General features: G+C 32.5%; 1 protein-coding gene across 1 annotated transcript in view; it reads left to right on the top strand.

The window, feature by feature from the left end:
* The window catches only part of LOC129240350 (zinc finger TRAF-type-containing protein 1 homolog), a 34142-nt gene extending 16086 nt beyond the window's left edge, over window positions 1–18056 (top strand). Inside the window, exons 2-9 of the mRNA XM_054876104.1 lie at window positions 5926–5984; window positions 6143–6257; window positions 6320–6443; window positions 6512–6664; window positions 8720–8880; window positions 8967–9083; window positions 14067–14152; window positions 14233–18056. Of these exons, the coding sequence (XP_054732079.1) occupies window positions 5926–5984; window positions 6143–6257; window positions 6320–6443; window positions 6512–6664; window positions 8720–8880; window positions 8967–9083; window positions 14067–14152; window positions 14233–14260 (843 nt within the window). The 3' untranslated portion in view covers window positions 14261–18056. The remainder of the gene's footprint in view (window positions 1–5925; window positions 5985–6142; window positions 6258–6319; window positions 6444–6511; window positions 6665–8719; window positions 8881–8966; window positions 9084–14066; window positions 14153–14232) is intronic.
* The last annotated feature ends 947 nt before the right edge of the window (window positions 18057–19003 follow it).

The raw sequence follows: 19003 nt of genomic DNA, 5'->3' as shown, positions 1-19003 counted from the left end.
TTATTAATCTCTGTGCACTTGAAACTGGTTGCACATACATATGTATATTTATTTAAAATAAATGAAATCTCAATTTGTTTTTGTTTTAAATGGAAATTTACTTAATTTAATAGAAGTAGTCGTTCCTTTCGTTCAATTAGATGCACCGGAAATGCTTATAACCGATTTGAATTTATGTACAGTCCGCGTTAATATGAAAATGCCGCTTATAGATGTCGAATATCGTGCATTTTAGACGGTGATTATATGCGGTAAATACTGTACATACAGGCTGTCTAATAGAAGCGTGACCACCCTAACTTTTAACCTATTTAACCAATTTGATTGTAGCAATCTGCATTTTGTGGGCTAAAAATATTACTTTGGGGAAAAAGAAATCCATTATTTTTGCACAATCGCTTAAAACTGTTTTATGGTCGGTGATGCTACGACTACTAACACGACGGTCAACGGTCAACTGTGATTTTATCGACGTTTTCGTCACCATCAAAAATGCTGAACGCAATCAACGAAACCAAAATTGCACGTAATTAGCTGTTACAGTATTGGCTCCATAAACGCCATTCACAATTTCAACGGGCTGGCTTGCATTTTCGCTTTTATCAAAGAAAATCTTTAAAATGTACCGAATTTTTTCTTTGTTGACTTCCATTGTTAACACCCTGTAACTCACAACTGAATAGAACAAACAAAAAACAGCAAAAGATTTTTTTAGTGTGAAATGTCACCTTGACAACGCGCATAAACTTACATACAGGGTTAAAATAGTTTGATCGATACTTTACGAGATATCAATCACTAAAACCACTTACCGAGAAAATATTGAATTTTTTTCCTCACACGCAATATATTTAATAAAATGGTTAGACATCACCATTAGCTATAATGGCTTTATATCTTCAAGTCATATTTCGGGATCGTTGTCTTCTTTCAAAATCCAAGATTGGCTAGTTCTTCCAAACATCTTCGCAGCTGACGGTAATAATGCTTTTTAGTAAATTTGATGCATCAAAACTGAATTCAAGTTGACGGCAAGCACAAATAAACAGTTAAATCCTTTTTCAGAGAAGCATCCCCAAACATAGTAGATAAATCGTGTGCTTCAAATCCTTTTTCATACGCGGAACTCATTTTGTAATATCAACATAAGCTCTAAATTTTTTACAAAACTTAAAAATTGCACAACGTGTATTGCGAAAAGGATATGCCTATTTAGCAGCATTTTTTTATAACTGAACACAAAGTTTGAATTTTCCCGGTCACGCTTCTATTCGACAAGTTGTATATTCCCTTTTATTCCTGTGAATGTTGAATAAAAATATTTCCATAAATGTGTTTATGACTATATGTGCGCGTGTGACTGTATATGCACTATTTTACAGATCTACAGATCGGAAAAATAAATAAATTGTTTTTTATTTCACATACAAATTTTCCACTTATCCTCCACTGGTTTTATTTCTGTCATCAGTAGCTACCCCTCCCAATTTTTCGGTTGTTTTCAGATAAACTTGCTTTGGTCAATTCAGCAGGTATTAGTACGAGCATAAATAAAGATTATTTTTTACTTTACGCATGGTTTGTGTTTTCGCTCTTCCCTATTCCGAAAATAGACACTTCCCATCGTGTAATGGGAAGCCATTCCTAAATAAACACATGCAATCCAAACTGCAAATGAATCTATTGTATAGTATGAGAAAGTATTATATTGTTGTTGCTGTTGCTAAAAATAATTAAAAGATCGGCAGATTTTTATGCGAAGAATATGCCAAGAATATATAAAATGCTGCATATTTGTCTCTCAATTTTAATTGAATCGTGAATTTAATTATTTAATATACAAGTAATTAACACTATTTCGCTCAATTCCCATTTATTAAACAAATTCTTACTCTCTTTCTGGGTCTCGCCTTAACTTGTGTATTTCCGCTTATGAAGATTGTTTTATATAGTGCTTCTCTTAATGGTCATGGTGTTCCTTATATGTAGCGCATATCTCTTTTGTTGAAATTAGTGAGTCATATTCATGCCCATTTGACTATCGTGGGCGCACATAAAGTTCAAGTAGATTTCCACAACAATACAGAAATCATTTAAAGCACAGTTTTTTTTTCACTGATATACTTATGTGCACGTGGACTATGTGTGTACCTCTCTGAGGTGGGTTTTGAAGTAATTTGAATTTTTTTTTAATTTTGAGAGCGCTACTAATTTTTTCGAGATATTTTGTGTTGGGTGATATATGTATGTAATTCTAAGTCTACTACAGTTACAAGTGCTTCAAGATGGCACCACTTTATTAAAATTTTATTGTATTATTTTGTACTATTGGTTATGCATTTTAAGAATTTCTGAATCCTTCTCCAGGAGTAAAAGCATGAGTTAAAGCAAATCGGTACAAAAAGACATAGTGATAAGAATGGGGAATGGTTTGGACTGACTCGCATGGCGATAGATAATACGCAGGGAATATTGCTAATGAAGTCGTAACTAGTCAGGTACCTATGTATATATAACGAAAACCAAGCAGATAATGTAATTAATGGACGCCCTCGTTAAGACGCAGCATACTGGCTTGTGCGTGACTACCATTCGGTAGAGCCCGGGTTCGAAACCCACTTTGGGCATGAAAGACGAAATGATAGAAACGAGATTTTCTAATAGCATTCGTTCCTCAGCTGGCCATGGCAAACTTCCGAGTGTATTTTCGCCATGAAAAAGCTTATCTTTAAAAACCATTTGCAGAGGCATAAACCGGTAGGGTCCCTCCATTTGTGGAACAACATCAAGGCGTACACAGCAAATTCGGGGAGGAGTTTGCCCAAACACCCAACAAAGGATGTACGCGCCAATTACATATATATATATATATATATGTGTGTGTATATATACATATATGTACATATATAAATATATGCTTTGAATTGGCTCGATGTCTCTCTATCAAAAAGTACTCATTCCATATATTGAAATTGCCGTTGTACGAAATTTGAATGTGTATGAAATGCTGTCAGAGGGGTGGAGTAGTGAGTAGTCAATTATAATTGTTACTTATTGTTTGATTAGGTAATTTGCTCAATCAATAGCATCATTAAATTAAAAACAACAAAAAAATAAAAAAAGTTTAAAGTAAAAAACAATTTCAATGGTAAAATTTTGGACGAAAATAATTTTGAAAATGTGCATTTTAAAAATTTGGGTCTTGACTGGCATTCAGATATTTGAATGTATGGTGAAATATTCAAATTTGAACTACTCCATTACACTCCAATATTAACAGCATATTTCAATACCGTTACGAATATGAATTCGTCTCTATATTTCTTTAAAAATTAGTTAGTTTTTTTTTTAATATTAGAAGTTTTTTTTAGATCACATTTGAATGTGCGTAATAAATAATTGATGCTCATATTCGATTGGAGACTCCGGTGATGTGTGTATCTAAATTGTAGTATTTCATTTCTAAAATTTCGTACAAATAATTTCTTGCTTCTTTATATTCACCATCTTCGTTAACAACCTTGGTACTTACTAGTACCAAGAGGCTTCAATTTTTTTTATTTACATCTGATATAAATGTATGCTCCTCCCTAAAAGTTCGGCGATCGTTGTTAGCGAAAAGATCATAATTTTATATTTTTCCCCCTCAAAAATAAGTAAATAAAAACCGACAACAAATTATTTTTTTCGCTCAACAATAATGATTTTTTTTTTGGCTCTTTCTTACAAATATATTTTTTCAAATTAAAACAAAGATTCTTGTATAAAAGTTCTAAGAACAAAAATGTAGAAATTTCCAAAGCGTTCAGAATTTTGCATGCCGCGTTTTGAGCGCAAAAAAAAGTAAGAGCCAAGAATAAACCTAATATTTAATCTTTTTATCGGAAAAATCTTTTAGTACAATAGGAAAAACTATTTTTAAGTTTTTATCGTCATTATTTTTATTTGTCTTTTTTTTATTATAATTTCTTATTTTTTAATTTTTATCCGTTACAATCACAATCCTTAATTAAGAGGAGAGTTAGAACTCAAAAATAATCATTGTTGTTGCGCAAAACAAATAACTATTATTTTTTTAAATAAAAAAATGTTTAAAATAAAAATTGTTGATGTTGATATTATCAACAGAATATGTACCTGCGAATATTCAAAAATTTTCTTTATTTTTACGTCAAATTTTACTCACAAAATAATCAGTGTTTCTTTTTTATTCCTAATATAAATATGCATATATGTATGTATATATAATATATAATGTATATACACACATAGTATGTATGTATTATGTACATATATGTACGTATGTGTATATTATAAATTTATTTTCAATACAAATTTGAATTTTACGTTTTTACGATTTGTTTTAAACACGCGTACCAAATTCAGTATAAATAATATAAACTTAAAAGAATATTTTTCAAATATATTTTATCTTTTGAATTCAGCAGTTATACGCGTAAATCAAACAGCTGATTTTATCTATACTACAGCTATTTTTGAAAATAAAATATAAACAATCTTACTTAATAAACATTTCTTACTAATTTAGTGATTAGATAATTTAAAATTTTAACTTTCGCGAAATTCATTTAATTTCCATGTTAAAATCTCTTCTAAAGGTGCTAAACACATTTAGATAAAAGCTAATTACACATATATCATCTTCTCATTTACAACTTATTTTAATTTATTACACAATATATTGATTTCTCTATTTAATTGGTTAACTACAATAATTTTTTAACTCGCATATTTGAATTTCCAATGTACCTTTTTTCGATAGTTCCAAAAAACTTGAAATGTATTTTCATTAGTTTTATTTAGTTAATTTACCTTAATAATTCACTTATCAATTAAATAAATAATTAATATGTTGCCAAAGTAACAAATGAACTAGCATATAAAAACCCTATGATATACGAGAATATTGACAAATGTATAAGTGTCTCATTTTGTAAAGCAAGCAAAGTGTTTTAAATAAAAACAAACATGTAATCGAAAATATATGCAATAAGTGATGAAAGAGAAACGAAATCTGTGAATATGTTGTTATTGTAAAAAGACATACATGCATTTATTTTCCATGTTGTTGTCACTATGTTAGTAAGTAGATAGGCGAATTCAAAAAGGAATAAAATAAAGGCTATAAACAAAAAAAAAGTAAAACATAAAAAAAACAAAGCCATATTTTCGCCTAGTAAACGTATTTATTGTATATTACTAGAAAATATCGACAAGTTAAATCAATAAAAAAGTTCACAATTTGATTTGAAAACCAAAACAATACGCTTGTTTTTATTTAAAAAAAAAAAGTTCGGCTTCTCTATTCACGTAGCCAACAACGAACCAATCATTTTCACCAATTTCTGCACAAGTCAATCATTACATTCGTCGTCCATTGCTCATTTAATATCCCTCACTAGATATCTGTTAAACTACATCTCTTTTATTACAGTTATATAAATTTTTACTCAACTCCGCACTTTAACAGCTAATTTTTTCTCAATATTCACACTATTTACCATTGCCGCATTTGATTTTATAAAAAAATTAAATATGTAAATAGATCGGTATACACATTGTTTTCTTCTTCTTCATAATAATGCAAAAAAGGCCGCTCTAAGTAGGCCTAATCCAAGTGATAGCGAGCCATGAGGAAAGGTTTTAATATCATCTACTTCATTTGTGGCATTTTAACAGTAATTTAGTGTGTCGATTGCGCACTCTTCTAAGCTTTTATAAAACTTTTGAAGTCGTCAATGTATTAAAACTAATAGATTCTCTTTTTTCTTTTTCCCATTTACAGGATTTTCAATTATTTATAAATTTTATGATACACAAAATTTAAATAAATAATTTTTATTAACCTAATTTGGCATTTTCTTAAAATTCTAACCTTTTTACTACTTGCCATTCTCATTGCAGTGTCAAATGGGCCATTTAATGTGTGCCGCTTGTTTTACACATTTACTCGCAGACGGACGGTATGATTTTTGCAAAAACATATATGTATACATTAATACTCATTTAAAAGGCAACCATTAAACACAATTCAATTTGTTCTAGCGTTGTTTTTTTATTTTCAGCAAGTTAACATTTTTTATGTATTTCTTCATTTTCTGTTTATTATAATTTTCAACAGTTTACGTGATCAAATTGCAACTTGTCCAAATTGCCGCGTTGAAATTTCAAAGAGCACTGCATCACGTAATTTAGCTGTGGAGAAAGCCGCATCCGAGTTGCCCAGCGAATGCCAAGTATTTCAGAACATAACAAAAAACAATTTAAAATATTTATTTTGACTATCCTTTCTTTCTAGTACTGCAATAAAGAGTTTCCTTATAAGTCGCTAGATCGGCATGAACAATACGAATGCCAAGAACGGCCTACAAACTGCAAATATTCACGAATTGGCTGCCAATGGCGTGGACCGAACCATGAAAGTGTGTAATTTTAGTAATATAGTAATTGGAATGACCTGTATACCATACGTTTTAATTTATTTTTTTAGCAAATGAGCATGAACGCAACTGCTTGCATCCCACAAAATCTGGTTATGAGGTAATGGCTGCACTGGAAGCCCATGATGCCAATATTAAAGAGGAAAAGAAAGTGTTCAATACATTAATAGATTTATTGAGTTATGAAAAGATTATATTTAACGGTAAGTAATATGTATAACGAGTGTATTTCTATCTTGAAAAAAAAAGCTTCTAATAAAAAAGATTTGCCATTCGGAGTCGACTTAAAAACTGAGGGTCCCTCCATTTTCGGAGCAACATCAAGAAGCACATCTCAAATAGGAGAATGAGCTTGGTCGTACACCCAAAAAGGGTGTATGCGGGGAATGCTGCTGAAGTGACAGTCCTTGGCCGGATGTAGTCCGTCTGTGTCGTTCCGGTTACGACTGTCGTGGGAACGAATAATATAATATTTGCATTTCCTTAACATAAAAAAAACACACACACTCTTTATGAAAAAAAAAATTAAATACTTAAACTATTCTTTTCAATATTAAAAAGAAAAATAGGTCATGGAAAGTCTTAATGCAACTGAAATCTTTACTTGAAAATTAATTTTAAAAATTCTGACAAATTAATAAAAAGTTAAACTATTCAATAACTTAGCTCGGAATTAAATATTATATAATATTTTATATCAATATTTAATAATTATAATGCATATACTATGAGGCAACAAAAAGTAATAAATACGAAATTTTTAATAGTATCAAAATGTCGAAGTCACAACATTTGTATATGCTAACGTGCGGCTTTTTTTATATGCACCTGAACTTGTGAACAAGGGTATTATAATTTTGCTCACATAACGGTTATGTATAATAGTATAAATAAATCGAGATATAGACACATATATATGTATGTACATTTGTGCTCTTAATCACTCTATCTTTTTACAAATTTTTAACTAACTATAAAAAAATAACAAAAAAATTTAGAATGCAAAATGTTGCGTATATTGTACAAATAATATATATAAATAAAAAACGGGTTGGTGTCGAAGTTCTGTATGTACAATATTCTAAAAACAAAATTCTGCTTTTTAAAATTCTGCTTTTTTAAAATTCTGCTTTCTAAAATTCTGCTTTCAAAATTCTGTATTACAAAATTCTGTATTAAAATATAATGTTAACAATGTTAAAGAGGGAATGTAATTATTTAATTTATTATTATTATTATTTTTTATTATTATTCGAGATATTAAATAAAAAATAATAATAATAATAATAATAATAATAATTTTTTCTTCAGTTTCGATAGAATCCACCGTATTTTTGCGTAGAACTCCTTTTCGCGTGGGCGGCGTTCGGCCGCGCTTCAAAAAAATAACCCTCATCAGTCCAACTCCGGCTACGCAATCCACCGTATTTTTGCGTAGAACTCTTCTAAAAAAACGAACAGCTGCGAAGAATTATTAAGAAAAGAAATGAATTAAATCACACTACATATTTAAAAAGAATTCCAAAAAATATTGTAATTGGCTAAACTAAAATATTGTTATCGCTTAAACATATACATATGTATATTTATGGAATAAATGTTTATTTTGTTACTTCTTGTATATCACAAAACTTGAATAAAGCAGAATTTTTCGCATTAAACATGCAGAATTTTGAAAAAGCAGAGTTTTAGAAAGCAGAATTTTAAAAAGCAGAATTTAAAAAAGCAGAATTTTTTTGCAATTTACAGAATTTTGTCACCCAGAATTTTGTAATACAGAATAATGACACGCTCCCATAAAAAACTTATGTGGGCACAATATACTCTTTTAAGGAACACAAAGCACTAGTAATCTTAGATAACCACGTTGACATAGACACGACAGCAGGTGTTACACCTTAAAATTAAAAATTTGCAAGGGAATCCACTATATATGAAATCACCTCTCGCGTACTGCGAGATATCATACATTTAGTACAAAAAAATATCGCTACGTTAATATAATATAAACAAGAAAAAGATAGTAGGGAGCTGTGTAAAAATACGTTTGCCCTCAACCAACGTCAACGAATGTTTTGTTGAAAAAATCGATTTCGAATATCCTTCTGAAATGTCGTCGTACCTGCTTGGAGATGGACGTAAGGCACTTTGAACATCTTATCTACAAACAATTTCAATTCCCTGTATAATATACAATATTACATATATTATGCATTATTTATAAATTACTGATATATTTACATATGTATATTTCACAGATCTCCAAATGAAGCCCTATCGTACCGATGAATATGTACACAAATTGTTCTATGAGACAGCCAGATTTACGGCATTCAGTCAGCAGTGGGTGGTAAAGTCACGGATTAACAATAGTCAACGTGATCCGCACCAATCCAATGAACGTACTATAACTTATCAGGTACCACATAATGCAAACTATCGAATGTTATACATGAATTCTTTGTAAATACAAATGATTGTATATTAACACTTTCGTACTTACAGCTAATTTTGAAAACAAAAACGAGCACACCCATGAGCATTCACTTCTTTGCTTTGAAAGGGCCCTTCTCAGACATGAAGGTAGCTACACAAATCTACAAACACGAATTTACAGACCAAGTAAGTGATGTTGGTGAATTAAGAAAAATTTGGTGTAGTTTTACATTTCTGTGATTTGTCGAGAAACTAAACAAAAATTATAATAATTATAGTAAAAATAATAGGCATAACAAGAACGTGGCGCTAAAGTAAGCTGCTAAAGGGGCGTTAAGCTGCAATTAGTGTTGCCGAAGCCATAACGCAATGCCGTAACCATAACCATAGCCGCAATATTGCAGTATTTGTCGATTAGTCATGCCGCAACCATAAGCAACTAATATTGAAGTATAATTAATGACAACATTTGCATTTTTTAATAAAACCACGGATAATTTTCCAATAAGTCAATTAATTTTTCAAAACAAATGTAAAGTATTTCACAGGGGAAAAGAAAATGTTATTATATACATACGGCTACGTATGGTTATGGCGTTATGGCGTTATGGTGCGGCACCTATAATCGTTAAAAGTGATGCCCATATGTTTGATCAGAATAGCTGATTGCTATGGTTTGGGCCCATACCCCGACAACGGATCAGTGTGTACCCTCTCTTAGTTCAAGCGGAACTTTCTCTACCCATATTCCATCAAGGGAGGAGGGGAACGGGTGCAACACTTGGGGACAGAGCTTGGTTAATCTGTTCACGGATGGCTCGAAGTCTGACGGTAGGGTTGGAGGAGGAATATTCTGCAAATAGCTCCCCATCAAACTCAAATTTAGGCTAGCGGATCATTGCAATGTGTTCCAAGTTGAGGTAGCCGCAATCAAAGAAGCTGCTGATTGACTACTTACTTGCTCTATTATGGTGCACTCGAAACTGGTCAGGGAATGCCTGGTTTCACTTTCGATTGCATCCGAATGTTTTTGACATAAGGCTAATTTGACATAAGGGTATTTGGTTATAGTGACATTGCGGGAAACTGCGAAGCGGACGAGCTGGCCAGACAAGGGACTTTTGAGGTAGTGTCCCGCGGAAAGAGAGGATGGGAATCCCTTTGACAACCTGCGCTCTACTCCTGGAAAGATGGACTTCGCTTCAGCTCAGCGAGTGCTGGGCAAATACACAAGCATGTAATGGCACGAAATCCTTCTGGCCACGTGTGGATCGAAGGCGTTCGAGAGATATTCTGAGGATGACAAAATTTCAGCTCCCAAATTTCGTAGGCGTTCTTACGGGGCACTATCCGCGGGGTATACATGGCGTTAGACTCGAAATTACTTCGAGTCCTTTTTGCGTCAGATGCATAGAGGATGAAGTGGAATCATATCAAAACCTGCTCCCAGTTATAGGTGGTTTTCATTTCATAGATTAATATATTGTAACAAATATAAATAATAATTCAAGGATCTTTTAAAACTTAAACTAGTTACGAGAATAGTAGATAGGAACAAAAAGAAAATACCTTTCGTTACTGAAGTCAGTTTTTTTGTTATTAAAAAATTATAGATTTTTATTTATTGTTGTCTTCAATAAATTTTTTACATGTGTGTTCTATCTTGAATGTACTACATTTGTTGCAAATATAACGGGTGATCAATCATGAGGTGCTTTTTTCAATAGTTAAAAAAAAACAAAAATGTAAATTATGTTCAAAACCTTTATCCAATTTTCAATCACTCGTTCGAGCATTTCGACTGGTATGTCGTGAATAACACGCGTAATGTTGGCTTCCAGAGCTTCAATCGTAGCTGGTTTATCAGCATAGACCTTGGACTTCACGAATCCCCAAAGAAAAAAGTCCAAAGGTGTAATATCACAAGATCTTGGTGGCCAACTCACAGGTCCTAAACGTGAAATCAGCTGCTCTCCGAAATGACTTCTCAATAAAGTCATTGTTTCACGAGCTGTATGGCAAGTGGCTCCGTCTTGTTGAAACCAAATGTCGTAAAGATCATTAGATTCAATTTCAGGTAGCAAAAAGTCCGATATCATGGTACGGTAGCGAGCACCATTCACAGTTACGTTGCGGCCATCATCATTTTTGAAAAAATATGGACCGATGATTCCATCAGCCCATAAACCACACCAGACCGTTGTTTTCTCTGGGTGTAAAGGTAGCTCTTGAACCTGTTCTGGTTGCTCTTCATCCCAAATACGGCAATTTTGCTTATTGACGTAACCATTGAGCCAGAAATGCGCCTCATCGCTGAACAAAATTTTGCTCGAAAACAGCGGATCTTCTTCAATCTTTTCAAGAGCCCAATCAGCAAAACGGTGACGTGCAGGAAGGTCATTTGGCTTTAGTTCTTGTACGAGCTATATTTTGTATGCTTTTAAATGAAGATCCTTCCGTAAAATTGACCAAGTTGTTCCATACGACAGTCCAAGTTGCTGAGAACGGTGCCGAATCGATTCATCGCGGTTTTCACATACACTCTCTGCTACTGCCGCTATATTCTCAATGCTTCTTGCTGGACGTGGTCTATTCGGTCGAGAATTATCCACCAATGAATATTCGGATTCAAATTTGTTGATGGTATGTCGAATAGTGATTAAGGCAGGCCGATTATGTTGACCATAATGCGGTCTAAGCGCACGATAAACATTTGTCACAGAACGCTGATTTTCATAATACAGTTGAACAATTTGTAGACGTTGTTGCGGTGTAAGTCTTTCCATGATGAAATGCCAAACGCTGTTCAACAAATCCACGATGACAGTTTGCCACAACTCGCGCGCGATCTGTAAAAAAAACGCAAATGAAAAAAACTCCTCTTAATTGATCACCCGTTAGTTAGACCTATTTTTTTTACAAAACCCTATTTGGCAAGTATTTCGCACATTAGGCAATGAATTGATGTTATTTTATTTAAAATAATATTTGCATGTTCAGATTTTTTTAAGCATTAAATCGAAAATCCATCAAAATGACGGGTTCCATAAATTTAGTGTTAAAAATGCTGTTTAAATGATCGAAGTTTAATCAATTCAATCCACGATAATTGTCAATGACTTTTTGTATTCGATTTGGTATAGAATTGATATTCATACGACCGTTTTCTGTGGGAGTGATTTTTTGCTATAAATTCCTTTTCTTTTGAATGTTTTCTTCCCGATTCGGTGTCAATGCTGGTTCCTAGATAAATGGAGTCTATAAATAAATAAACGGAGTCTTGAAATAATAACTGTCAACAGTGGCATGGATGCCGATACACGAATGTGCCGCTTTGCTTCTTTACTCAGTTTGAAAAAGGCAGAACTAACAACGCGGTTGTTAAGGCCGATGATGTCAATATCGTCGACATACGCCGGCAATTGTACGTTCTTATAAAAAAATGTGCCTGAGCGATTAAGTTCTATGCATCAAGTTAAAGAAGTCACATGACAGCGAGTCGCACTGTCTGAAACCTCGTTTGGTATCAAACAGCTCAAAGAGCTCCTCCCTAATTCTGACGGCGCTGCTGGTATTGAGGAGCGTCATTTTGCATAGCCGTATTAGTTTTGTGGTGATACCAAATTCAGACATTGCAACTCTTTTTCGTGCTATTGAATGCAGCTCCAAAATCGACAAGAAGATGGTGTGTGTCGATTCTCCTTTCGCGGGTATTTTCCAAGACTTAACGTATTGTGAATATCTGGTCAATTGTAGATTTTCCTGGTCCTAAGCTACACTGATAAAGTCCAATCAGTTGGTTGATGATAGGCTTCAGCCTTTCACAAAATACGCTCGCTAGAACCCTTTACGCGATATTTAGAAGACTAATCTCGCGGTAATGGGCGCAGATTGCAGGATCACCCTTTTTATAGATTGGGTAGATCACATTTAAATTCCAATCGGCAGGTATGCTTTCACCCGATCATATTTTGCATAGGAGCTGATGCATTCACCTTACCAACTCCTCGCCGTCATGTTTGAAAAGCTCAGACGGCAGTTCGTCGGCTTCCGCGGCTTTATTGTTCTTTATCCACGTTATCGCTATACTCACCTCGTCATGGTCGAGTAGCAGAACAACAGTGCCGTCTTCAACGATTGGGGTGCCCTTCATATGTTTTGACAAGAAGCATAAAAGTGGTAATCGGTCGGTGCAAAGTCCGGAGAATACGGCGGGATGCTTGTTTAGATGAAGATCTGGCATGTCTCTCGGCTTTGGTGTATCTCCTGGAGTCACCCACTCCTTTCTTTACTTCATATTGATGTATAGGCACCATCTCTCGTGACAATTCGCTACAAAAAGCGCTGTATATGACCGCGTGACAGTCGGTTCTGCGTAACCGGAATGACCCGGGTTTATATCCGGCCGAGGACTGTCACTTCAGCAGCATTCGCTGTATATGTATGGGGAATGTTTATGCTGCTACAACAACAACAACAGCGTGTTGCTCGATGGCGGGCGAGCAAAGAAGAGCAGAAGTCAAAAATATTGATTTTTGCCTCCTGGGTATTCCATTTCTAAGCCTTAAAACTAATAAAAAATTAAATAACTCAAAAATATATTTCAAATAATTTTGTAAAGCAAAAAGAGTCCTATCGAAAGAATATTTACCCTTTGCCAAACAGCAAACAAATCGTTGTAAAATAAAACAAAATATAAAAACTATGAACTGATATTGCTGCCAGCCAAACTAAACATTTCCAATGATCTCCATTTCAGAGCCTATAAATTAACTGACAAAATTTTGGCAACTTACCCCTATTCAATCAGTTACAAAATTAAGAGTCACCACTACTTCGTAATGAAAAATTTTTTTAACGTATGTACGTTGAAATATTTTATAACTGCCCTTGCATAATTTCATTCAGAAACTTATACTTAAATAAAGGATTCTTTGGGTTATTTATAAAATAAAGCATTTAAGTCTATTGCTGTTCACTAGACAGGGCTAGTTTACTGGGGCGGCATTCCGGTAACGTAGAACCGGCTGACATGGGAAGTCTAATAATGGATGCCACTATGTGCAATGTGCAATATGATGCGAACCCTATGTACAATATTTAAATACATAAATAAATTAGTTATTTATTTATAAAATAAATACTTTAATTTTTATTTTTTCTCCACAGAGCAGCGAAAGTGATTACTATGTACTGCCTCTGCCGGATAGCTCCGAGTGCAATAGGCTCTTATCGAACAAAGGAATAAATTTCCGGTACGATACAATTCTATATGTAACTAAATGCATAAGTAATAACTACTGTACTAATTTAATATTTTGATTTCTCTTTGCAGCCTGTTGATGTTTTTGCTTAATAAATAAACAAATGTTCACTGACTTATTTATATTCGCAAGAAAATGATATATATATATATATATATATACATATTTCAAATCAAAATTATTTTGTAGTTTAAGCCATATTTTACGTATACATACATATATAAGTCGTTTATAATGCTTAAAGTTAAATTCACTATGTACGTATTGATGTGAAGAGGGTAGGATAAATTGGCGGCGTTCTTTTCAATTGACGTTAACCCGTTAGGCGTTGATTTTTATACTTCATACACACGTATTTTGAGTATATTTATAGTGACAAATTGCGCACTAAATTTATACATATTTTAAGTGAAAGTAAGGCTTTCAGCCAACATTCATAGAGTCAAAAATATATACAGTTGTGTTCACGATTTTAGCAATCCATGCGAAGACAACATTCTGTATAGTTTTCTGATTACTTACATTTTTATATAATTATAGTTTTCCAAGTGGTTTACTAAGTAGGGACTATGTACCACTATAATAGGTATCTCATATATTCTTGCTTTCGTCATAAAACTGATTTACATGCAAGCAGCACCAGTACCCTTCTTAGTGAATAAATTTCCAAGAAAAATGTTAGATATCATTTGGTATGCTAAGAAGGAAATCTATAGAGAGAATGTTGTCATCTAACAGAGTGCTGAATTCGTGACAACCTCTATATAAGTAAAAAAAATGCTCATATAGGAACAAATGGGCAAAAAATTGGTAAAAAAATATAAATTATGCCACCAAATCCGGCTAAAAACATCCAAATTACAAAACTATAATTTTTATTTAGCGTCAACTCATCAATAATACGCTGCCATGAATAAATATGACTTAACAAGCAACGTGAAATGGTAATTGAGTTCTGAAGTTTTAATTTCGTTAAAAAGATCTTACATATTTTAAAAGTTTTTCAAAACACAAAAAATTTAATATAATATACTATACTATAATTTTGTGAAAAATAAATTCATATTTATGGAAGCTTAGGTTATACAATTACAACATAGACATATACACAATCCAATATTTGGTTCAATTATCAAAATAATTGAGGGTAGAATTTCATGTGTAAGGATCTCAATCATTGCAATAAAACAGAAACAAATAATAACATCAGCGAATAGGAAATAACAAAAAAAATAATATAATTGCAAATATTTAATCTTCTACTAAAATTAATACCTAACACAATAATATCGATGTACCAAATAAACATTCTTTCATATATACATACATTACATACATTGTCATAGTAGTGAATACAGATATTCAATTTCGTTTCGGATAACACATTCATAATAAAAACATAGACCAATGTACTGTAGATTGTACACTGCAGCGCTTATATGTATTAATATTAATAAATAAATGTATTACATACAAATTTACTTTGTAATGCTTCTATTAAAACAATAAGAATACCCGTGTCGAAATGTCACGTCACTGTAAGAGCCAACACCACTTGATAAGTTGTATAATGACAAATGGCAAGTTGCCTACTATTAAAATATTAGTAGTCATATACAATTTTTGTTCCAACACTTAAACACAATAAATAACTGAGCAATAGTCAAATTTTTGATGCGGCTCTAATAAATTCAGTTTGATAACCTGACTGTAGTTTGTGGTCACTTAATTTAGTTTGCGTACTTTAGTTCAAAAACGCTTTGTTTACATTGTGAAGACAAGTTTTTCAATGCGAATTCTGCTAAAAAGCGATTGGGCGTTATATCCTGCAATTTTGGATATTCAAATTTAGTTTAATTAGCAAACAGATATAATCTTGTAGGAAAAAGTGGCCCGAGCTAAACATTAAGTTATGTCCGCAGCATAATTTTTGGCTGTATATGCTTTGTATTTATATTTATTTATTTTTTTTTAATTTACATAAAAACATATAGTATGTAATACTATTTCATAAATGTTTATATTCCCAGTGGAAATGAGGTCGTGCATTGCAATATATGGATGGGATTTTTTCAAAGCGTTGGATCTCTTCGAAAATGCATTCAGATTTGCAGTGTGCGCACAACTGGCAAAGCTGCAGATTTGATGTGTGATGCAGTAAGAAAAAAGGCATATGCAAAATTAAAGAGAAAACGCTTTATTTAAAAATATACAAACAAAGAAAATTTTCTAAAAATAAACAATTTTTTGGAACAGTAAAATCATATCCCAATAATAAATAGTGTGTACGCCGCAATAAATAATTACAGAAATATTACGGTTGGTCGTTGATATTGGACCGATTAGCTGCAAAAATTTTGCAGACGTTAAACTTAATTTTCCACTAAAAACAAGAAATAAGCAATATTAAACTTCACAGTAGTATTATGTCTAATCCGCAGTGAGACATTTTATACTGCGCTTGAAAAACTAGTGATGAGTATCAGATTGTCAATATTTTACTGACAGAATACGCGACATTGTTGCAGAAATTTTGTGACAGAACGATACCATCTCATCAAAATAGCACTGCTGCAATTATTACAGTATGGATGTGTAATACTTTGTTATCATTTTATAATGAAGTTCATTAAATGAACCGATCAATTGTAAGTTTTGACATATATTTTTACGAAATACTATACGAGTATGCAGCTTTTAACGAAAGTTTCTATTGCAGGCTTTAAAAAGCCTTTTAGACCCATTTTACGTTTTTTTGTAATTTTATATATCAATAACAGGTTTAAAAACCCTCTGTGCAAAATTTCAATAAATTTTCATATATCTTCTGCTCAAATATGAACGAGACGGTATCAATAAAACGGTCCGCGGATGACATATGGCAAAAATAAATTTTTTGTTTTTTGGTAGGACTGTTATAAGCTTACATGGCAAATTTCAGCGTGATATGTTACATAGTTTGTTTTCTGTGCTACTGTAAACAAGTCTAGCTCGAGTGTGTTCTTCGAATTTAACGATGGAAATTCAAAGAATTTGTTTGAAATTTTGTTATTCCAACAAAATTTCGGCTTCAGACGCCTTACAAATGTTGCAGACAACCTATGGGGACTCTGCTCTATCGCGTTCACGTGTTTTCCAGTGGTACAAATCGTTCAAAGAGGGTCGTACATCGGTTGAAAACTTGCCTCATGAACGTCGTCCAGCAACATCAGTAAACGACGAAAACATCGGAAAAGTAAAGGAAATTATGCTTGAAAATCGCAAAATCGGTTAACGCTGAATATTATTTAGACGTTTTAAAGCGTTTGCGCGAGAACATTCGTCTTAAAAGGAAGGAATTGTGGGACAACAAGTCATGGTTCTTGCATCACGATAATGCACCAGCTCACACATCACGTCTTGTTCGCGATTATTTGAACAAAAATAATATTAATATCGTTCCGCAAGCACCGTATTCGCCTGATATGGCTCCATGTGACTTTTTCCTGTTTCCCAAGCTCAAGTTGCCGCTCCGTGGAAAACATTTTGAGACAATTGAAGTCATAAAAGAGAATTCGAAGAACACACTCGAGCTTGACTTGTTTACAGTAGCGCAGAAAACAAACTATGTGACATATCACGCTGAAATTTGCCATGTAAGCTTATAACAGTCCTACCAAAAAACAAAAAATTTATTATTGTCATATGTCATCCGCGGACCGTTTTATTGATACCGTCTCGTTCATATTTGAGCAGAAGGTATTTGTTTATTATTTTCAATTCCTCTACAATTTTACTCCATAATACAATCTTTCTTCCGTCCGGCAGGGAACTCTTTCTCCACATTGAGTCTCACTCTAATGAGAACCTTCACCTAATTCGTAGATAGGGTTTCATTAAAAAACCTTATAATATATATTAAAAAAATTTTTAATATTTTGGCATTTAAGAAATGGTCACAATAAAAATTCAAAATGAAAAATATTCTTTACTCATATATGTTAATGAGTGGTGCTTGATAGAAAAATCTAGTTCTGTAACGGAAGTCTAGTTGTTGTAACGGTTTAATTATTCCTAGTAAATTTTAAACGAATGCTGTTGAAGTGGCAACTCTTAGGCGCATATAAATGCAGGTCGTTCCAGCTGTAGAACGAACTGTCGTCTCAAAAGTGATTTGTATTATGATAGTACGACTAAAAAAATAAATGAAATTAGCATCAAGAAGCATACAATAATATGGACTTAAATTATTTTCTTTATTTAATTTTTTTTCATTTTTTTTTTGTTTTTAATTTTAATTTTTTTTTGCTTTTAATTAAAATTTTTTTTTAGTTAAATTGTTTTTTTTTAATTAAATTTTTATTTAATTTAATTTTTTTTAATAACATATTTTTTAATTAAATATTTTTTTTTTAATTTAAAAGAAGGTTATAGTGTTACCAATACGAAAGCATCATCTATATCCTGACTTCTCATTCAATTTAACTGAATCAATTTAGAGGCACAGTTAATTTTATACTATCATCCGTCATTCTTACTTTTTGCGGAATCCAGCAAAATTAACAAGATTGAAAATTTCCCATATATACATATACATATGTACAACGGCAATGCAGCTACCTTTTTGTTCATAATTCTTACACTGGATTCATAACTTAAGAACAATTTCATTCTGGTTTTCAAATAAGACACTTAAGTTTCGGAATAAAGAATAGTTTTTATACTTTGCTTAAGAAAAATATTGCAGTCGTGTCATTTGAGTGCTATGTAATTTTTTGCGTACTCTCTACAAGTTAAACATTTTAAATACGTCGCATTGAATTTCTATGCTCGTATAAAGAAGCCGAAGAACTTAAAACAGCA

This window comes from Anastrepha obliqua, chromosome 3 (genome assembly GCF_027943255.1).
Source record: "Anastrepha obliqua isolate idAnaObli1 chromosome 3, idAnaObli1_1.0, whole genome shotgun sequence".
Lineage (NCBI taxonomy): Eukaryota > Metazoa > Arthropoda > Insecta > Diptera > Tephritidae > Anastrepha > Anastrepha obliqua.
This window is presented reverse-complemented; position numbering and strand designations above follow the sequence as displayed.